This window comes from Bicyclus anynana, chromosome 10 (genome assembly GCF_947172395.1).
Source record: "Bicyclus anynana chromosome 10, ilBicAnyn1.1, whole genome shotgun sequence".
Lineage (NCBI taxonomy): Eukaryota > Metazoa > Arthropoda > Insecta > Lepidoptera > Nymphalidae > Bicyclus > Bicyclus anynana.
In genome coordinates, this window is record NC_069092.1 from 582,910 (window position 1) to 605,068 (window position 22,159).

The 22,159-nt window shown below is 37.4% G+C and overlaps 4 protein-coding genes across 5 annotated transcripts; 1 reads left to right on the top strand and 3 right to left on the bottom strand.

The window, feature by feature from the left end:
* Positions 1–1,931: 1,931 nt before the first annotated feature.
* On the bottom strand, positions 1,932–2,494 carry LOC112053204 (transmembrane protein 258). The gene is made up of 2 exons (XM_024092541.2): positions 2,336–2,494; positions 1,932–2,256 (listed from the first exon to the last, which is right to left on the bottom strand). The coding sequence occupies exons 1-2, from the start codon at positions 2,339–2,341 to the stop codon at positions 2,017–2,019; spliced, it is 246 nt and encodes an 81-aa protein (XP_023948309.1). The 5' UTR covers positions 2,342–2,494; the 3' UTR covers positions 1,932–2,016.
* Positions 2,495–3,496: 1,002 nt separating this feature from the next.
* On the top strand, positions 3,497–8,609 carry LOC112053192 (uncharacterized). Its single transcript, XM_024092520.2, has 4 exons — positions 3,497–4,583; positions 4,716–4,918; positions 5,791–6,030; positions 6,441–8,609. Exons 1-4 carry the CDS (start codon positions 3,625–3,627, stop codon positions 8,447–8,449), a joined length of 3,411 nt encoding a protein of 1,136 aa, XP_023948288.1. The 5' UTR covers positions 3,497–3,624; the 3' UTR covers positions 8,450–8,609.
* A 5-nt stretch (positions 8,610–8,614) lies between these two features.
* Positions 8,615–10,632, bottom strand: LOC112053193 (uncharacterized). The gene is made up of 2 exons (XM_024092522.2): positions 9,204–10,632; positions 8,615–8,973 (listed from the first exon to the last, which is right to left on the bottom strand). The coding sequence occupies exons 1-2, from the start codon at positions 9,433–9,435 to the stop codon at positions 8,615–8,617; spliced, it is 591 nt and encodes a 196-aa protein (XP_023948290.1). The 5' UTR covers positions 9,436–10,632.
* A 133-nt stretch (positions 10,633–10,765) lies between these two features.
* On the bottom strand, positions 10,766–22,099 carry LOC112053210 (oocyte zinc finger protein XlCOF6). Of its 2 annotated transcripts, XM_024092547.2 has the most exons (6): positions 21,591–22,099; positions 20,702–20,959; positions 18,908–19,072; positions 17,806–17,973; positions 16,588–17,254; positions 10,766–16,246 (listed from the first exon to the last, which is right to left on the bottom strand). In XM_024092547.2, coding segments are annotated over exons 1-6 (1,566 nt in total). In that variant the 5' UTR covers positions 21,898–22,099; the 3' UTR covers positions 10,766–16,245. The 2 variants fall into 2 exon arrangements, with proteins under 2 accessions (XP_023948315.1, XP_052739763.1); XM_052883803.1 differs by lacking the exon at positions 20,702–20,959.
* Positions 22,100–22,159: the final 60 nt, after the last annotated feature.

The window sequence follows — 22,159 nt, forward strand, 5'->3', positions numbered from 1 at the left end:
ACTTGGTTTTTTTGCGTAAAAATTCAATTCTCGCCAAAATTCTAGTTTGCTCTGAAAATGTGGTGAATGCTTACACCATTAAAAAGAATGGTCTAAGGTCTTTTTAAAGGTCTAAGGGTGAATGACAGCGCATTTCGAGCGGAGACATTATCTACAAATATACATACTTTTAGCAGAAGCTTCGTGGATTTAAAAAAATAAGAAAACCAATGTTGAACAACGGTTATGATTCACAATATTGTCAGGACAACTTAATTAAGAAATCAAACTGTTACCAAGATGAGACTCTAGAATGGCAGAGAATGACCTTGAGTGGAGTCACGCACTTGTGAACGTTATGTGTAGGGTTAAACTTTAGCCCTATACACAGGGTTCACAACGTTTTTGTTAACAGTCAAAGGATCCTTTAACGGTTAAAGGATCCTTTGACTGTTAACAAAAACTCCTCTTTTCCACTCAAATCACTCTCCCCGCCTATCACAAGTAACCCATAACGCCCAAGCTTTACGCTCTACGCTCGAACGCCACGAGCATAGTGAAGCCGACCGTACAACGAGCGCCTTATATCGCAAATCGTTCCCGCCAACCGATCGCTACCCCTCTCTAACCCCCTATTCTTTACTCTGTGTGTGTTGAGTTGCTGAAAATTATAAGTAAGTGTTTTTATCTCTAACCCTAAATCCAAATTGACAGTCATCAGCCTCTGCTAGACAGGCCTCCTGTGGCAAGAGTAGTATTACTGGCACAAAATAACAAGAATAATATTATAACAATGAATCAATAAAAGAAATGAGATATCTTCAAAATAAGCTTTAATTAATAATTAACCTTTAATAAACAATGGCGATTATTTTTAGTATGGGACGCAACCTGCGTAGATACGTTGGCAGCGTCTCATCTATCACCTTAGACCATTAATAACTGGTCTAGTCTAAGTCTATCACGCACGTCCCAAACGCCTGGCGCAGCTGCTGAATACGCTCAATTTTGTAAGCGTCGTAAATACTCGGTCATATCGAATGACTATGTATTTGCGGCGCTTGCCTTTGAGACTTTAGGCCCATTTTTTAATGCTATGTCTGACAAATTGGTCCATGCTTCAGGTGACCCAAGAGCTGGCGCTTATTCGGCCCAAAGGTTAAGCCTTGCTATCCAGAGGGTAGCGCTAGTGTATTGGGTACCTTGCCTCTGGGTAAACAATTAAATGGTGTGTATTTGTTATAATTATTTTATTTATTATAAATTTAAATTTAATATACTGTGTAATTCTTAGTTTTAATTAATATATTCTATGATAAAGTTATTGTAAATATATCAAATTAAAGACCTGTGGAATATAGAATTATTTTCCCCCAGTTTTATAATTTATTTTAACTTTTACTAACACCTTAGGAACCTTTCTTTCGACTTGTGTTCTTTCAAACGGCATGTATTGTGAGTAGTTTCCTAATTCAAGTCTTGATTACTTGAGCACTCCAAAGCACTGATAGCAGAGGGCAAATTTTTTATAAATCATTAAGTTTTTTGTTTTAACATTGTAAAAAAATATTTAGTTTGCCTCAGTAATCTAATTTATAGCATTAGAGTTTATACAGACAAGTACCATTCAGATTAAGTTGTGTTCTACATCTGATATACATAAAATTCTCATATCAGTGTTTGTTAACAAAACTCATCCAAAAAAACTGCATCCATTTTTATTAGGTTTTGTGTGCATATTGTGTAGTTGACTATCGGTTAACATTTATTTTTAATACCCCTAAGTGATAAGGAAAGTCCATCTCAATTTCCTTTGCTGATTAGCTAGTTCTTTATAACTTTAGCATGCACTGGTAACATGATGTAGATTAGAGCATAATAAAACTGTGCAAAACGAGTTGCTCAAACTTGAATTACATATTATACTAAAGGTTGGTTTGGAATAAAATAAGTTTCATAAAATTACATTTTAATAATTATACTTAAAATATACAAAATCAGACATTTTCAACAAGGAATGATATTAACTAAACACTATCACACATATATACCCACCCATAACAACAAGAACAAAATACCAAAGCCAGAGAACAGGGCAGCCACTAATGATAACAGAAGTTCCTTGAACAAATCCCTGGACACCTTCGTGCTTGTGACTTCGTATACGAAGAACCATGCGGTGAAGAATATACCTATGCCCAGCAACAGCATGGTCAGGTGTGGGAACACTGCTGGATTTATAGGTGACGCGTAGCGCACCATTGATTCAATTTCCAACTAGAAAGAGACAATAAATCAACCTATAACTTAATAAAAATATACCTATTATAAAGTTAAGTATTTTGATATTACTTACACTCATTTTTAATTATAATTTACGACGACTAATTGAAATTTTTGCAAAAATTCCGGCGCCGGCCTTTAACCAAAAAATTGATAAACACAGACTCAGACAAATAGCAAAATAAAATAACAACGACACGTCATCTCAAAATGTCATCAAACTTTTATTTATAAGTGCAATTTGTCTATGCCCCAAGTCGCTGGTTTGTACGTTTGACTATTTAGACTATGGACCTGTTTCGTACCCAAATTCACCAATAAAAAAGTCTATCGTTTTTTGAGGGGGACGAGGTAAACTCACACATCGAAAATATTTAACACCATTAAATATATTCTGTGTCCATATACACAAACACAACTATAAATTTGACTCGCAATACAAACACGCGTAACTTTTACACAGACTAACAAACATATCGCTTAGACTATCTCACAGAATATCATCATCATCATCATTATCAACCCATATTCGGCTCACTGATGAGCTCGAGTCTCCTCTCAGAATTAGAGGGGTAAGGCCAATAGTCCACCATGCTGGCCCAATGCGAATTGGCAGACTTCACACACGCAGAGAATTTTCTTAATTCTCTGGCGTGCAGATTTCCTCACGATGTTTTCCTTCACGTTTGAGACACGTGATATTTATTTTTTTTAAATGCACTCATCAGAAAAATTGGAGGTGCATGCCCCGGATCGGATTCGAACCTACGCCCTCGGGAATCCACAGAATATTCGATTACGATTTTTGCTGTTCCGTCAAAAGAATCGAATATTTTTGGAAATTGTTTTTTTGTAAAAATTTGATAAAAGTAGGATAGAAATACATACAAATGAAACATTACTCCATCTTTTACTAAACTACAAGTTTTTGGGCGTTTTTTATGCCATTCAACTACACAAAACGGCTGTTTTAGGGAGCTCTATACACGACGAAAATGATTACAACAATGAAACATCGATTCTATAACAACAAATTTATAAACACGTTAGATCATTGATTTTTGATCTTTGCCAGAGGGGTGACGGTAGCAAGGCAGGTCCCGTTATTAATGATCGAAGGTTAGTACCCAACCATTGTTTCAAAAGATGTCAATTTAGTTGGATCGTCTGTTCTTGGTCATAAAAAAGAGACTTTGACATAAATGACATTTGCTTATCAAATTTGACGTCTACTCTGTTCTGTTTTCTGTGGTCAATGGAAAGTGGAACCTTGTATTTACAATTTTTTAGTTTAATATTTTATTGAATTTCCATGAATTATATAATATGATGATGTAAAATAATCATTTATTCTTTGAAGCTATGACCTCCCAATGTTACATCATGAACATGAACAGAGTTGTCTCCCAAGAAAATATGGATTCGAAACCACCTCTACCAAAAGAAAAAGTAATGTCCTACGAGGCAAAATCTGTTGGTTCCACGGCCTTCTTTAAATGCGAGGCGTGTCCTTATATGGCTTTCGCCGAGGACGATATAAAGTTTCACTTGTTTACCGAGCACCCCGATCTGGCGAAACGCAATGGGCTCGCAGACAACATACAGATCCCCTGCCCCGGATGCTCATGTATTTTTGATGCTGAGGAGACGCTTCGGACACATCTACGCAACCACCACAAGATGGGTATAAAAGATGTTAAGAAAATGGTAAAAAGTCTAGTTCAAATTGCTTTAAAAGATGCTAAATTAAAAAAAGAAATCACAGTCAATGAGACCTCCCCACCACAAGATTTAGCTCAGCTAAAGATACCACAACTAATAGAAATTGTACCTGACATTGTTAATGCAGATAACAAGGAATTACCAAAGGGAGTGGCATTTATCTCAGTAGATGAATTGAATAAAATGAGTATGCCGAATTTTGAGAAGGTTGACCCAAAAGAAGTGATCCAAGAAGCCAGTATTAATATTGTGTACACAAATGATGTATCCACTCAATATGTTAACGTTTCAAACACATCAACTTCTAACAACACTTGTAATTTAATCCAAATGTCTAGTGTGACTCCAGATCTGATATCTTCAATACAGCCTAGAATACCAAACATGGACAAAAATTTATCTTCCTCATTGTCACCACAGATTAAAGATAGTCAAGATATCACACATTTGCCTATGAAGCAAGACAGGGGGAGATTAACACCATATCCAATCAGAAAAGAAGCTATACCAATTACAGACACAGAAGAAAAGGGATTTTATTGCTCAACTGGTAAATGTCATGCAAGTTTCGAGAAGGAAATAAATTTATTGTATCACAGGTAATATAATTTTTTTTACAGAAAATATTATAATCTTTACATGACTTCTTGTATAGAGATTTGACAGTAGATATAATGTAGGCAGTTTTTCTTTTGTAGCCTCTATTATTGTTACAAATGAATTAATTTCAGGAGATGTCATAAAGAAGGAAAGTTGACTTGTCCAGAGTGTTCAGAAGTAGTATTAACAGTTGAGCAGTTGCACATACATCTGTGGAAGATACACAAAATAGATCTAGAGCTGCCCACGTGCGAGGAGTGTGGCTACAAGACATACCTGAGGTTCAGACTGAGAGTGCATATGAAATCTCATGGGACATGTAGGGCATACCCATGTGAGGCCTTCTATTTATTTTATTATCCATACTTAATATTATAAATGTGAAAGTTTGTGTCTGTTTCTTTGTGTCTTTCTTTCACTGCAAAATGGAGCGTCAAATTGCTGTGATTTTTCAAGTGGAGATAGTTAAAAAGATGGAGAGTGACATGGCTACTTTATGTCTTTTTCTGACCCCTCACTTAAAAAGGGGGGTGTAAGTTTGTATGGAGCATTTCACAATTTAGAAGGTAGAAAGCTAAAAATGGTATGCAGACTATTTTTGACTAATAAAAAAATTGTGCATCATTTTTTTTACACCCAAACACTTAAAAGAGGGAGTGAAATAAATTTTATATGGAACTTTTCACACTATTTAAGGTAGGAAGCTAAAAATCGTTACACAGGGGTAGGGTAGAGGTAAGGTAGGTAAGGTAGGGAAGGGAAGAAGCGTACATTAGTCAAAGCAAAGCTTGACCAGGTCCGCTAGTAATATCATACAGGAATGCCAAGTTGCTTGGCAGAACATCTTTGTTGGTAGGGTGATAACGAGCCATGGCTAAAGCCTTCCACCAGCCAGACCTGGACCAATTGAGAAAACCTCAATCAGCCCACCCAGGACTCGAAACTCAGGACCTCTGTCATGTAAATCTACTGTGCACACCACTGCACAACGGAGGCTGTCATAATAGATCCAGACTGTGCTGGAGTATCACCTACATAGTTCTCGTTCCAGTGGGTATATGGCATTGACTGTATTCTAATATGCATTGCAGTTTTTTGTTTTATTAGAACACAGAGAAAATTATAACAAAAATGATGTTATTTGTTAAGTCACTCAATAAAACCAATAACAAACCTTTTTATTAAACTTTAATTTTTCCATTAAAGGTACACTATGTCCAAAAAAATTCAAGAGTGCCAATCAACTGTCCAAGCACATGCTATACCACAGACGGAACGGCCCGCCCGTGCAGTGTGACGTGTGTGACAAACAGTTCACCAACGCCCGCCAGCTGCGCTCGCACGTCGCAGCCATTCACAAGAAGGTCAAACCGTTCAAGTGCTGCGAGTGTGAATATACCGCAGCTAGGAAGGAAGAACTTAAGTTACACATGAGATCGCATACTGGTGAGAATTTTTAGCAATAACTAATTTTTAACTGTCTTGTAAGTCCTGCAGACCCAGTTGTGGTGGGTCTAAGATCCAAATTTTGACGGCCTCCGTGGAGCAGTGGTATGGTGGTATGGCTGGATATACAAGATGGAGGTCCTGGGTTCAATCCCCGGCTGGTTTTTTTAATTGGTTCAGGTCTGGCTGGTGGGAGCCGGCCGTGGCTAATTACCACCGTACCGCCAAGAGGTTTAGCGTTCTGGTATGATGTTGTGTAGAAACCGAAAAGGAGTGTGGATTTCATACTACTCGTAACAAGTTAGCCCGCTTCCATCTTAGATTGCATCATCATCAAATCAGGTGAGATTGTAGTCAAGGGCCAATTTGTAAAGAAAAAAAAAAATAATTGTGGATTATTTTTATTGTAGGTGATAAACCGTACGCCTGCGACCAGTGTGAATACCGATCAGGCGACCACAACGCTCTGCGGCGTCACAAGAAGAAACATTCCCAAGAGAGCGTCTACAAATGTAAATACTGTCCCTACACCGCCATACAGTCGCACAGATACGCGAAACACATGGTCTCCACACACCCTGACTTGAAGGCCGACGATGTGCACTGCTGCCCTTATTGCCCATTCAAATGTGTCAGCAAACACAAATACTCTGCCCACTTAGCTACACATAGAGATAAAGAAGGCATCAAATTACTGCTAGAAATTACTAAGCTCAAAACTAACAAACCTAGTTGGACAATACCAAGCGAAAATACAGACAAACAAGAGGAAAAACAAGGCAATTCTAGCGACAAAAATTCCGAGGGTAGCCCAAAAACTGTTAACGCAATACCTATAGAAGTGTTTGACTGTGATAGCTTACCAGATGTAATGCCTCAAGAGTATCCAAAAAACTATTGTACTAATTCATCTGATAATAACCAACAGAATAATTTTAACCCTGAAATTGTAACAGATTTGAGTAAAGATGATAATAATTCGGATTGTCTAATATCTGAAGACTTTAACATACAGGAAAGACACCAATACAGCACACAACACCCCTTGCAAATGACTTACGACTCGCCACAAGCAAATCTTCGTTTTCTCCCATCTGTAACTTTAGATCAAAGTTTATTGCAAAGTAATAATGTGAATTCCTTAGCGTCGACACATTCCCCGGTCAATAACAGTATTGGAAATAATATCATGTGCAATTTCCCAATCAGATTGCCTTCAGCTTCGATACGCAACAATATAACATTGAATCCAGTCAGTAAAATATCACTGCCAATGACGAAAATTGGTCCAATAATAAAACCGATGCAAATCCTTCCTGTCCCGTCTTCTAGACACTCCCCAATCAATATTTCAAATGAAACTGATGGAGTTCCTCGGAAAAAACCGAAAATATCTGTAAAAAGCAATTTAATATTAAAAGGTCCTGATCAGGTTAACATGTTTCATTCACAACAAAAAATGGCTTTCAAACAACTAGAAGACAACGAAAGATATGGCCTGGGCGGGCCAGTGACTTTCAACAACTTAATCACAACACAGTTTATGCAACTTCCACCTGAACCTGTACTAAGCGAATCCCCTAACACAATAATGGCGTACTCCCAAGACGGCATGCTGGGAGATTCTGCAACGACGCCTGTAGATAATGGAATAAATGATAACCCAAAAATCTTCTCGTTCAGCCAACAAATGAACGTGACATCGATGACGTTGCTCCCTCCGCCGCAGAAAATACAAACGAACGACCCGAGTTACATAAAACTAGAAACTCAGATAAAACAGAACACTCAATCGCCCACTTTAGAGAGGATGTGCAACGCTAATTTACTGAACACCCAAAATATAAGTAGAGAATATAAAGCATCGCCGCCTTTAGAAGATATTCATAAAAATATGAGCGAAATAAAAAACGAAGTCAAATCGGATGCGTTTTACACGATGGCACTCAATAACACGGGCGCTAATCCTCCATTAATAGACCAGTACATGATAGACAATATAATCCCAGAGCAGTATCCAGCGCATTTGGACTTGTCCAACGTTGTCTTGTCAGAAGTGTCGGACCAGCAGAGCGATGTAATAGAAATCGACGACAATTCCGACGACAACAAGTTGTTGCCTCGTTTCGACATGAATTTTTCTTTGGAATCCCTGTGCATGATGCATAACGATTTTCATTTTTTGGAAAACGATATCCCGTCGAATAATATACCCACCGAGCTACCTGTTAACGAAATGAATAGAATGGTGGCAGAAGTTCCTATAATAAATCAAAAAGAAAATTTAAATGTAGCACCAGTAGAACCTAACGACTGTCAGAATTACATTCAGGGGAAAAAGGATCCGATGATGAACACATCTGTTAGACCTTCAACTAACAAAATTAATGTCAAAAATATTGAACTTATGAAGAATTGATTTTTAATTTTGTTCTATATGTCTTATATGTAAAAATAATTTAAAGTTAGTTGTAAGATTTATATACACTTTAATGATAATGATTATATTAAAAGACTGTTTATTATTATTTGTTAAGAAGTTGTTTAATTTGTTAGAGATTAAAATGGCTTTTTGCTTTTGTCCTTATTTATTTTTATAATACACAGCAATAAAATCTCTAGTGCTAGCAACTTCTTGCCAACCTCGCAAAGTCCATGTATCAGGAACATCGCCAAAAGGTCTCGGGTCTGTGTGAACACCTTTTCCATATTCGGGTCCGATAATAATCAGCATTTTTCCCGAGTAATAATCTAAATACTGTTTAAAAGCTGGACCGTTGTTAAAATAACAGAAGAGTAAAGCAGTGCTTTTACTGTCTTGTAACAAAGCCGTCGTTGCTTTGTCTAATTCAGGAGAAGTGAACTTTAGGGGTATAAATGTTGGTGGAGCGTATTTACATTGCCACCATGCGCCATCAACTTCCAATCCTGATACGGGGTAACCTGAAAGTAGACAACATATTGCTTCAATGCAAATAAAACACATCTAAACGCACGACGTCAGTTTGGTTCTACACTTTGAATGGCAAACGCAAAAAACGATGCCCATGGGTACCTCTATCATCTACCTAAATGATCAATCAAGATTACTGCCTAGTCTGTAGATAACAAGGATGTAACAAGCATACAGACTGAATTTCTTAATGACGTTGTTTTTATTAGAAGATTCCTACCTGTAGCTTCAGTGATAATCCATTCCAGAAGACCACTACCGCATCCAACACTCAGTATTTCACTGCACTTCAGTTCCTCCATATACTGTGTTATGAAATGAAAGTTTTCTTCCGTGGGGAATACCCACAGCAACTTATTTCGTTCTGGATGTTCCCGGTATATTTCCACGATAGCTTTCCAGTTCTTTTGCTTGTACAGCTCAGTAACAGAAGTAATGATGTCATCTGCCATTATTCCGATTGTAAGTTTTCACCAGTTTTACCAGGATTAGATACGGGAATGTAGATCGGTTTGACAATGTTGAAAAACCGGTAATGTATTGGATTGGATCAAAGACCCCAGAATATATGGGTACTTCCAAATAAGAAACTATTGCACAAGTGTAACTTAGAAGCAAACAATTATTAAATCGTTTTAATAATTTTATCAAACTTAGAAAGTCTAGATGGATTGCCTCATATAAAGAATTTGAATTCATTCCATTGGGTCATGCTTTTTAAATTTCACTGTGACCTATGTATTTTAATTTGTTGGACATTTAACAGTTGATTTTAAATTAATATTAAAATTATAATTGCTAGACACGTTTAAATAAACTGAGTACCAGCGCGGTACACAATTCTTAATTATTTATAGAGACAATACCACGCGTACAAAATGTAAACTGTGTCTACGAGTAACATTGACATTGAAACGACGCGTCTGCTAACACTTCCCTTTACGTAACTAACTGCAGTGATTGACTGTCTGTGATCGCGCAGGGCTGTATTGCATTTTCAATGAAATCTATTACTTAGTTTATAATTTTAGCAAGAGGACAACTAATAATAAGGCGCTAAGTATGTGACGTCACCATAAATTCAATATGGCGGATTTACTTCGTTCGGTGCGTTTATGTGCGTACTTTACTCACTATAGTTCCTCCTTTTTAATCCATACCATCTGAATTTTTTTGTAGATTATATCTATCCAATGGATAAATGTAGGTACCTATACCTCTTTCCTTTAAAGATTTAGAATTCTAGAAGGTTCACGACAAAAAACTCCTTCATCTTAGAATTTCGCAAGTTTTGGACACAATTAGACGTTCAATTTCCATGCGTATATTTTTTTTGAAAATAAACATTGATTGAATATTTTTTTAACTTTTTTTTAGACGTAGACTCATAGGTAAAACTTAATCGGTACATCGGACAAAGATATATTTTACTAGGTTTTTTGAAAGTTACTTTAATCTTAAAAAAATAATATTAGGTAGTCACTACAAGCCCCTGAGCACGATTTTTGGATCCGCCTCTGTACATTTATAAACGAAGCCGTTATACGTTTTGTAAAGCTGGCGTACGTCCAACATCAAATACATTGTGATGCTATGTTACACGTTCATTAACTGTTCTCCTAAGGGACGATTCAGTATCTTTTAATTAACTATTAAGATTGTCCTTTTACAATGATAGGTACCCTTTCTACAATGGTTGAAGGGTTCTGCAACTATTAGGTAAACTGTGTTTAGTAAAATTATGTACCTTGGAACTCTCAAAATAAAGAAAACCATTTGAGGTGTATGTTAAAATGGATTTTATTTGTATCAAAGTATTGCATAGTATACATTATAGGATACCTATTGTAAGTAGTAAAATATACATAAAACCAGTAACAAAATAATATCAGTAGTAAGTTACAATATATAAGCGTGCACCATAAACAAAAGAAAACACTATGAACTTAATGTAATGAGGTGCACCGTAGTGATGGCGTTTTGTTAAAAAAAAATCTCCTTAATTTTTATTAATTATTTTGAATTGATCAATCAGTAAAAGAGATCAGACTCAATCAAGAGGTTTTTTAGTTCGATCTCCGCCCTACGTTACCACTCGAAACACAATCTTTTCCGACTAGTTGGAGGGGAATGGAAATATTGGTCACTGCACAGACTTGTTATTTTTGCTGCACAGATTTGATAGCTCAGCATTTTTAACCGACTTCAAAAAAGGAGGAGGTTTCCCAATTCGACCGTATATATTTTTTTTTATTAATAAACCATTTTTCCCGAAAAATTTCCAACATTCCATTCATGATTATAAAGGTTTTATAATATCAGCTATTCGGAAAAAATAAAAAAGAAATGTGTTATTTATATATCTTATCATATCATAATGTAAATCATCCTTAACGGTGCACCTTTCTTGAAAATTACGTAATTCTTTAAAATTGCAACTGACATCAAACACAGAAGTTCATAAACGCCTCTATGAAGTTATACGTGTGGGTGCTAATTCAGTTGTACATAGACCAAACTTTGAGGGTTAAAAAAAATACAACCATTTCATAATTACTCTTGACGAACATATACCAACTTAAACTTTTGCTTAAGATACCCACTATATTGGAACTAAGTTGAGAGTTTTTGGCGAACAATTTTTGCAGTAGACCCACAAAACGTAGTGTTTTCGAACATAGCAGGAATTTCGCGTATAGTGGAAAAAATAGTTTGCAGCTCTGTTGAGCTTTGGATGATGGTAAGCGATTGAAAGTAGACTGACAGACAGCACTAAAGGAATGTTCTTTGAAGGCATTTTTTTACATTGCCTTTATATCTCTTTACTACTACTAGTATAGTTCAGATAGGGGTTTTGTAGAACCGAATTAGCACCTGATTGAGATCATTGCGAGATAGAGATCACGATCAGTCAATGATATAAACTAACATATCGTCGGCGTTTTTATAAGTGCATTTCAGGACGGCCTTCCATATTGACCTTATTGGCCTCGTGATGACTTGTCTTCATTATTTTCAGAGATGGTAATTTTTAAATATTTTACTAGCCAAATTTGGTGCTTTGGACGCCCGTTTTAATATAGAATTTGCTTCAGTTCAAGAGAGGCCAAGCAAGAGATCTCTAAGCAAGTTATAGAGATTTTCGTGGTAATGCTCTCGCACCCACTTGTACGGCCTAAAACTAACCACAATGCTATCTTTAGTTAGTTCATTTGTTAGGTCGTAATATGTATTCACTTTTATACCGTGGTCCTTCGAAATGTTTGTCTCCCACAGCACAGTAAGCTCTACAAGTATTTAATTCTATGAAATGGGTTTAAAATAAATCGGAAAATGCAAACAGAAAAACGCCGATGATATTACGAATGCTAAACTATTTATTGAAGTAAACCTCATTTTTTTTTAATTATCACATTTTTTGGCAGACCAAAAGCTCGATAACGACCAAAATTCTTTATTCCGAATTAAAAATCAATTAATTTCTCTCGAGTAAGTATTACATAGATAATAACAGTCTCAAACATTGCCGATATACATATTAAATATAAATTGTTATCTTAAGGAAGGCATACGGTGACGAGCAGGAGCGATAGACGTATCAATCGTAGTCAATGTTAAATGATTTTTGCACTCTGTAGCTTTGTCCTTACAAGCAAAAATTTCCCAATTTTAGGTTTCAATGTAAATAGGTAAGAAGATTCATCTATCTCTATAAGAAAAATTATCCAAAATAAATTACTTAATTCTATATTTACAAAATTTACTTGGAGTTGAAGAGATTTCTAACAGCTGCTATAATCACCATTCTGACAGGCTTTTGGATGAATAAGAGTTGCATGTACAAATTACTATGTGACCAGAAATAAAAACATTTTTGCACAAGCACTTTTTTATAATCTGTAGTTAGAATGCTAGTAAAATAAATTATTTTCTTTTTCTCGCACGAGGTTTGTTGTTCTGGTCAAATTAAATTGACCTATGGTCAATTTCTTAACTTGCATACTTTTATCCTCCATACTACAATGGTGGTGAAAAAATTTCGCTATAGTACTACGTCACTGCGACATGACCGTCACCGTATGCGCGCACTATTATTATACTTATGGTAACATCGATGTGATAACTTGACAGGAACATTTTAATTCGATTACAAGTTCGCACTTGACAGATATCTTAACAATAATGAAGATAGACCAAGAGCCAGCGCACATTTGACGCGGCGCAGCTTTAGTAGAGGAGCCGAATACGGGATTTTTGCAGTTACTCGAGCGCGGCAGATAAACCTAAGGGATTGATAGCCAAAAACTGCACATTTCGAAAATCTGATGATTAGAGCGTAATGTGATGGATTTCAAAGTTACAAAATAAAACCCTTATATTTTAGTTCTCGAGTTACGAGTGCGGTTAATTTTTTACTTATTTTGAAGGAAATAACCTCCTAATTAATCGCTAAAATTTTCTGACAATTTCACTAGGCCAAAGTAATAAAAACTGCTTTAAAAGTCTAGTTTTTTTTCCACCGCTAAAAGCGAAAAAAGAAAATAACCATTTATTCTTTCATGACGCACGAGTAACTGCAAATTTAGCATCCCTGGCTCGCCTACTATATTGAGTCTTCGTCAGCGCAGTAGAGGTGCGGTGCGAATGGAAGCACGCGCGCCTGTAAGTAATTGAAGAATGTGCTTGCCGCTTGCTTCCGTCCTCCTGATGTTTTTTGTCATCTCCCCGTCCATCCTCTCCTATAACTCCCCGCACACCAAAACCACGCGGGCGAAGACTCGTCTAAGTGATTTGCGTATAATATTGACATTTCTAGCGTTGAAACAAATAAAATCTATCAACACGATAATTGTGTTTCTAGAAAATTTGACTTCTAGCGACGACCGAATAGGTTAGTTAATTTTCGACTTTGTTTCAATATCAATAATAGTTTGAGAGTAAACGCTGCTTTGCCGCGCCTGCGCACCTGAGAACTGGCTCTTAGTAGAAGGGCGCTGAAAAGGAATTGCGAATCAAGGGCAAAAGTATTGATTGACTTCCACATGACATGTTACCGGAACGTTAACGTTGAATAGCTTAGGTACATTATTGCCAGTTCACCAGACCTGTACCAAAATGTTTTCAACATGGAGTCCAGGATTCAAATTCAAAAACAACGGATACAAATTGTTGGTTCAATATAAATTGTCTCCGAAGAATTATTGTTTTGGGAATGGTAAACAGTTACCATTTCTTGTTCTCAGTTTGATTAATTGGCCAATGCTGTTTAGTTGGTTCTTTGGAGAGATTCAAAACTTCTAGCCCGGGATCCGTGGAACTTACAAGTGTTTACTATCAAGTTAATTTTCAGAAAGTTCGCAATTTGTAGGACCTTGTGGCTGTTAAGTTGTATAACTATTTATTAAGCAATATTTATTAATACAAGTTGGGAGGAGGGTAGTTTACCAAAAGTTGTTACTAACCAGCTGTTTTTAGCACGTTGTTGGTTCAAGGAAAATGTTGTTTTATGATCATAGCTAAAGCATAATATGATAAAAATCATATCCCCAGTCGTTAATAAATTAAAGTTTCGCAAAACACCTAAAAGTTGAAACTTTAAGGGTATCTGGCACAACCCCATAATTGCCTACCATACCCGCCTGTAGTAGGAGCATGGCTCTGACAAATAAATAGTTTTTATAAAATCAAAAGAAATCAAAAGCTTTTAGAACCATGAAACGCGGCCAACTAGCTGCGCTCAGCACTACGTACGAAAATTTCCAATTCAAGCCCTTCAAAAGTGAATTCCGTTAGGTACATTTATTAAAATCACGAGTAATTGTAAACTAAACTATTGATTCAACTATAAACTACGGGACCAGCCTTATAATATGACATAAATACATTCAGTATATACTTCCGTTTCACATAATTCCAGTCTAATTATCCAGTCTGTTCATTCCATTCCTGGAATGGACGGCGTCATCCAATTCTATAACTTAACACCTGGTACACAGAATATTGTGGTGATAGTTTTTTTAGCACACTAAACGCTCCATATTCGTGGGCATATGCCGCGAATACAAAATAATAATTTGTATAGAATTTCAGGAGGTACGTTCCAAGAATCGCGAATAAGGAGCTTTCACTGTATTTATAATTTAAAAATAGTTGTGATATATCACGACTGTTTCTATAATTAGATAGATAATGCGATGCTTTGCCAAAATTACACAATATAACTTTAAAAACAAAGTTCTTTACACTAAGCTAATCGTCTAGGACGCATTTATACTTAATGATAATGACTCATTCAAGTACCAATACATTTCACACCATAATACACATACTAACCAACGTAATCTCAAAAACAAAGCATTAGAAATGGCGTCACTTCAACTACACAAACGAACTGTATAGCTTGGCAAATTCGTTCGCAACACTCCCGATGGCCCGCGCGGGCCAGGAGGCTACGACTCGACTACGACTTCACACTCCCGCAGTCCTTCCCCCAGTCGCCCGCATATCATGGGAGTGTCATCAATGAACTTGCCAGGCTATAAAGTCAAAGTCAAAATTCATTTATTTCAAACAAACTTAGTTTACAAGCTCTTTCGAAAATATAAAAATAGTTACGGATACTACGCTCTTCCTTATCGTGTGGAAACACTCTGCAAACTCAAACCACAGAGTAATAATATAACTCGAATATATATAATTAAATAAAATAAATTATAAAGTTGTGTTACTTACACTATTTATAACTTAAGAATGGCTGGACCGATTTGGCTGAAAATTGGTGGAGAGGTAGCTTAGAGCCAGGAGACGGACATAGGATACTTAGGGTAGGGTAGGGGTAGATTAGAGGTAGGGAGTAGAGTAGTGTAGGGCAGGGGTAGGTTGGGAGTAGGGTAGGGTAGGGTAGGAGTAGATTAGAGGTAGGGTGAAAGTAGGGTAGGATAATTCACAAATAGACTTTTATACGAGCACGAGGACACACCATTTCTAATGTCTTGTTATGAAAATTTCGATAAGACTAACAATAGAAAACTATTAAATGCATTTAATATGATCAATTAAAGATTGACAATAATATTATCAAACTCTCATAATTTTTTTTTTGTAAAAAAAAACAATAGTTTTTTATGTCTCTGTATAAAGTGGACAAATAGATTGAGAAAAAAAGTTTATAAAACATTACAATTGTTACCAGTCCGGATCGCTTTGCCATCCATATCAGCCTTTTCTTTGCATACTTGATCATCTATATTGATAGATACACACCTGAAAGATGAAAATCATATTTATTTTTAATATCCTCGTCTCTCTCGTTAACGTCTCAGTCTACAACAAACTTAGTGCTACCATCTTAGAAAAGTTATTTTTTGGAAATTACTGGATTGGGATTTAAATAAACTCTTTGACTTTTTCAATCTTATTTGTTTTGTTATTCTTTCTTACAAAACATTTAATGCAATTTTAGCTGCAACATCTCCACAGTAACAGGGCTGGACTCTACACAGAGAGGCCATGGTCACTCTAAACAACAAATATGGTGTAATTGGGTATTTTGGATTGAAATTGATGGGCATTCTGCAAAAAATAATAATTTATAACAAACTTACTAATTAATATCCTGCTCCATTTTCCTCCTCCAATGCATCTTGGGATTCTGTATCACCTCAGTCGTGTCTTTTTCCACCTTCTCAAACAAAATCTTCTTGTAAATGTCCATATTTGTTATAGGCTTGACAGTACCACTATCGGGCAGATGTCCTCTTTGGACACTTCTGAACTTCTCTTGATCTATGGGAGGTAGAGGTATTATTGCTTTACGAATTTTGTGAACATACTCGTTCTCAGGGCTTGGCACTTTTTTTTCACAATCTGATGGACGTTTCTCGACTATGACACTCTCGCGAGCATTGTTCGCTTCGATTATCGACTTTTTGTCCACTACACACTCACTGGTTTTACTGACTTCATTGTGCTTCACTTCTGTGACACTTGTGTTGACGTTTGATTCTTTGTTGTTTGCTTCTTCTATGTGTTTGTTGATGACTTCTTGTGGTAAAGGTGGGAGGGGGTTGAGTATTTCTAGTTTGGTTTTCTCGCTTTTCTCGTAAGTGTCAGCACCAGCTTCTGTTAAGCTCTGCAGCGCGGTAAGATCGCATTCGTATGCAGAGGACGGGGAGCAATCGGGATGAGCATTTCTCACGTGCCTCTCCAAATTGTCTTTTCGTCTGAAGCAACGGTCTTCGGGACATAATTTGCAGCGGTATGGTTTGGAATCTATAAAAGAAATTTTCGTTATAGTCACTGGACTTCATTGGTGTCATCGCTAGTGAAGGCCAGTGACTTAGATTAAGGTTTTTGTGAAATCACACGGAATCTCTTTGATCTTTGGTACTAAAAATATGTCTCCAGGATGGAGGATTCCAAACTTCGTGTCTTACATTCATGGATACAGTCTCATCTAGATCTGTTTAGAGGTTAAGCCGGAAATAAGTAACAAACTTCCATTTCAGCTTCTGTTTTCCCCTACCACCTACAGTATGGGTATCTTCAAGTGAATAAGCATATTACCATCAGGCGTGATTGCGTTGGCTTATACAAAAAAACTTAATTTAGTACAAATAAAACAATTCAAAATTTGAAATTCAACAACTTGTAACTCGAAATCTGCTGGACCAATTTTCATGGTTTCTGATGCATTGCATTTGTATCCGCCAAGATCGATGTTTTTTTTTCTTCACCCGATATGTCGTGGCGCGTAAGGGCTATAGAAATTTTGTAATAGATTTTAGCAGCTAGTCATTGACAATAATCTCCTAAATCAGTACCTGAGTGTATAGCGGCATGTCTGCGCATATCTTTCTTGGAGTGGAACGATTTCCGGCACCGGGGGCAGGGGTGCGGGCGGGGCCCCGTCGCCCCGGGCGAGCATTGGTGCTGCTTCTCCGCGCCCTTGCCCACCGGCAGCTCCTCGCCGCACTTCTGGCACAGCCTCTCTGACGATAGGTACATATATGTCAATAAACATGGGAAAATACAATCTCTGGAACTGAGTGTAGTTTGTGTATACTAAATAGATATCTACAATACTACATACACTGTCTCATTCTTTACAAGTTAGCCCTTGACTACAATCTCACCTGATGGTGATGATGCAGTCTAAGATGGAAGCGGACTAACTTGTTAAGAGGAAGATGAAAATCCACACCCCTTTCGGTTTCTACACGGCATCGTACCGGAACGCTAAATCGCTTGGCGGTACGTCTTTGCCGGTAGGGTGGTAACTAGCCACGGCCGAAGCCTCCCACCAGCCAGACCTGGACAAATTAAGAAAATCTCAATCTGCCCAGCCGGGGATCGAACCCAGGACCTCCGTCTTGTAAATCCACCGCGCATACCACTGCGCCACTGAGGCCGTCAAAATGTACTTTTAATTATAATATTTTGCTGCACAACAGTGTAGTTTAGGAGCGGGGGTAGGCGTCAGCAACTTTTTTTGATCGCCGAAAGCCATTTAGTTCCATGTAAAAGGGATTGGAAATAATGTTTTACAAATTCAATGTTTATGTTTAATTATTTATATATTTTCACTAATTCGGTGAAGTAAGTACTTGTACTATTTAAGCCGAGTCGTAAAATAGTAGAGAACACTAAAATGAAAGGACAGAAGGAATTCTGACAATGCAATTCAAATTCAATAAAAAAAAAAAAAAAAACAAAAACATTTGTACACATCCAAACAATCAACTACTGTAATTTAACCAATCAAGAATCAACCATTTAACGGGACAGTTTAGTGCAATGGTATGAGGCCTTATATCACAAAACTCAAGTTCAGTCAAATTACGAGTAATATGTCACCTCACTAGACCGAAAGTGCCAGAGCCCATGCTCTAGAGTAAATATTGTAGCAATGTTTGATCATCTCACTATGTTTGTGGACATGCTTCTTGTAGTTGGAGCTGTCCCGGAAGCGGCGGGCGCACGTGGCGCAGGCGAAGGGCCGCTCGTCCGTGTGCGTGAGCGTGTGCTTGCGCACCGCCGACAGGCTGTTGAACGACTTGCTGCACTCCTTGCACGAGTACTTCTTTTCTTCTGCAATAAAGGCTCAGTCCAGAAAGGGCGAACTCGCCGCGATTCTTTTGCGCGTATTACGCGCGACCGTTGCGTCCACAAGGAGCGTACCAACGCGCGAGCATTTGGGGAGGAATTCTGTACGAAACATGGAGTTGAACGTGCACTCGCTCTAGAGTTTTGCGCGTTAACTGGACGCAACAAGCCGTCCCTAGTATCTCGACTCGCGCGCAATACGCCCGAATCAAGCGCGTGTCGAGAGTCTGGCGTAGTGCACGCGATTTACGCGCGTATTTTGAATTCGCGCGATGCTTGTGGACGCGATGTATTGATGTCTAGTACTTCGACAACGCGCGTGTGACGCGCGTGTGTCGAATGCGCGATACGATTCGCGACGAATTCGCCCCTTCTGGACAAGGACAAAGATGCCTGCAAATTTAAATACAAGAAAGTTATATGAAGTAGCTAAGATCATAGCTCATTAAAGCCACCTAGAATTCAACCTCAACCGCCTCTGAGTGGATAGCATTAGATTGCCTCACTTAGAAATGTAGACTGATGCATGGGTCCTAACTGGGCCCCACGCTGATCGCCAGTAATTTTTGTTTTGATTTACTTGAATTACTGGCAATCACAGACTGGTTAATCAAAAATATGTGGACCATGCTGTACTGATTGGCTACGCTACTCGCTCGATAATTCTTTGGCTATAACTAGGTGTCCGCCAGTAAGCAGCTTGTGCACAAGGAGTAGAGAGACGAATATCTTAGCATTCCATGGATTCACTGTGCAGGTGCCGGGTCCATCGGGTGAAAGAGAGAAAAACTCCGAGTAAAGTCCTGGACTTGTGACTACATGATGTAGGGTTAAGGAATTCCTTGACAATCGATCAACACTCCTCTCCGCCGCTCGTGTTGTTCTCCCTGCCTAAAAGGGAGGACAACACGAGCGGAGGAGGGGAAGCTAATCACTATCTTTGACGTATGACATATACAAAATTGAGATTATATGTAACAAATGTCATTCAGTGCCTACTGGTGGATATCATACAGTAGATAGCTGTTATTTCTCAATTGATTTGATGTTTATTTTAATAGGTTGGTAATAAAGACAAAATTAGTGAATAGACCAGGTGTTGCTGATTGGGTACCAGGTGGCTTTAATGGGCTATGTGTTCCTCGATTACAGATGGTATTAAAATTCATTATTTAGGTTATTGTATCAGTGTTGGTATAAATAAGAGGGTATTTGATGACTTTAACTCTGTTGTTTGTTGGGCAGCGTAGACGCCGTCACGCTGCCAGTTGCGTTAGTGATGTTTTGTGCTGTAATTATCGATATTTTGTGTTGTAATTACCAATAGTGTATATCAATAGCGACTCTATTTCATTTTAAGCTGAGTTCACCCAGAGACTTATTTCTGCCATGCTTATTTTTGCAAACAAGCAGTATATTAAATGTTTTCGTCTAAAGGGTAACTGATTTAATATTTAGTGATTCAATACAGATGTTTCTCACATGCACTGAATTGTAGCTCTGTTACAAGCTAGTTTTCCAATTTGCATTAGGTGACCTATCATCTATTACTATAAGTAGGTATGTGATAATATCACTTATCATTTGTTAAATTAAATAAAAATAGGTACCCACTGGTATGTTTAAGCGTGTGCCTCTTTAGCTTTGACAGATCGTAGAAGTTTTGGCCGCAGACTTCACAAGAAAATGGGCGCTCCTGGGTATGTGTTCTTAAATGGTACTTGTAATGGGACTGTGAGGCAAAGCTCTGTTTGCAAGTTTGGCAGTGGTAGGGCTTCTTCTGTCCATTGCAGTAAGCGTGGTATGATACTTGGCTTCGAGATGTGAAATTTTTCTTGCACACAGTGCATAGATAAGTGGTCTTGCCACCATCTGTAAAATAAGTATTGATATAAATTAGTGTATCCCAATTGTTTTTGGGCAATAACTATAATAATTTTGTTGTTATTGGCAGGGACCAAGAGATTAACAATTAAACTTTATAACTACCAGTCTATTGGTATGCACAAGATTTTTAACTAGGGTAAGCACTATGTGCACAAATTGTACAAAATGAAAAACTAAACTAAAAAAATAAAAGGAATACCATTAAAATCTTTCTACAACTTGCTTAAAAACCTCGTCCTCACCAAAACAAATTCTATTTTAGAACAGATATCCAAAGCTGTTCTAGCAGGATGTTATCATAATTTTACCATTTGGCTGAGCAGGGAGAACAAACAGAAAAAAGGTGTGTTGGAATAATTTAACCCAACACCCAGTCCTGGGCTCTGCTTACAGTTTCTCTCTTTCATACTATGGACCCAGTACCCACATTGAAATTTCTTTTAAACATTATGTTTTACTATTTTAAAAAGCTCTACCACTGGTTTAAAAGGCAGGTTCTTCTGAGAAGAGTCAACAAGAAACTCAGTAATACCAGCATAAAATATATTATAGAATAGATAAAGAAAAGTAGAGAGTAGAAAATATAGAAAAACAAAATGTTGCATTGCTATCTTACTTTCTTCTGCTTTTATATGACTGATATCCAGCTTCTTCTTTTTTAAAAGCTCCTGTTCATCTCGGGGGACCTCTTCGTATTCGACAGTGACTGTGTATGTCTTACTTTTTTCGCCTGCATCCGACTCTGGCTTGGAGACCAACACCTCTTCCTCACATCCATTTCTCTTGCACGCTTCACAACCGAATTTCTCGTGGAGCAGGCAGTCCATACACTTCACATGACCACAACTCTCCGTCACCAGACGGTTATCTGTCTGATTCACAGTTTTTTTGTTATAACAATTCACACAAACTTGGGAATTCATATTGTAACATATAGGTTATTTAATATATTTTTTAAAATGCATTTACTTAATTTCGCGACCATTGTTAACCACGCTCTTGCAAAGTTATTGAATCTTATTGGTTTACAAATAAATAATTTCTAGGAAACAAAACAAAACATTTTTATTTTACAAAGTCTTTCTTTGTATTGTACCATAAACAAAAACCCAACCAACCGACCAATAGACTAATAGAGTCATAGACTAAAATCCACAGATTAATAGCAAAAAATCTAAATGAGAA

Coding starts and splice junctions, on each gene's coding strand:
- LOC112053192 (XM_024092520.2), top strand. CDS start 3,625: ATGACCTCCCAATGTTACATCATGAACATGAACAGAGTTGTCTCCCAA. Junction 4,919..5,790: donor GACATGTAGGGCATACCCAT/GTGAGGCCTTCT, acceptor TTTCCATTAAAG/GTACACTATGTCCAAAAAAA. Junction 6,031..6,440: donor ACACATGAGATCGCATACTG/GTGAGAATTTTT, acceptor TTTTTATTGTAG/GTGATAAACCGTACGCCTGC.
- LOC112053193 (XM_024092522.2), bottom strand. CDS start 9,435: ATGGCAGATGACATCATTACTTCTGTTACTGAGCTGTACAAGCAAAAG. Junction 8,974..9,203: donor GATTATCACTGAAGCTACAG/GTAGGAATCTTC, acceptor GTCTACTTTCAG/GTTACCCCGTATCAGGATTG.
- LOC112053210 (XM_024092547.2), bottom strand. CDS start 21,897: ATGAATTCCCAAGTTTGTGTGAATTGTTATAACAAAAAAACTGTGAAT. Junction 17,974..18,907: donor GAAGCATGTCCACAAACATA/GTGAGATGATCA, acceptor ACCTATCGTCAG/AGAGGCTGTGCCAGAAGTGC. Junction 17,255..17,805: donor ACATGCCGCTATACACTCAG/GTACTGATTTAG, acceptor TTTCTTTTATAG/ATTCCAAACCATACCGCTGC.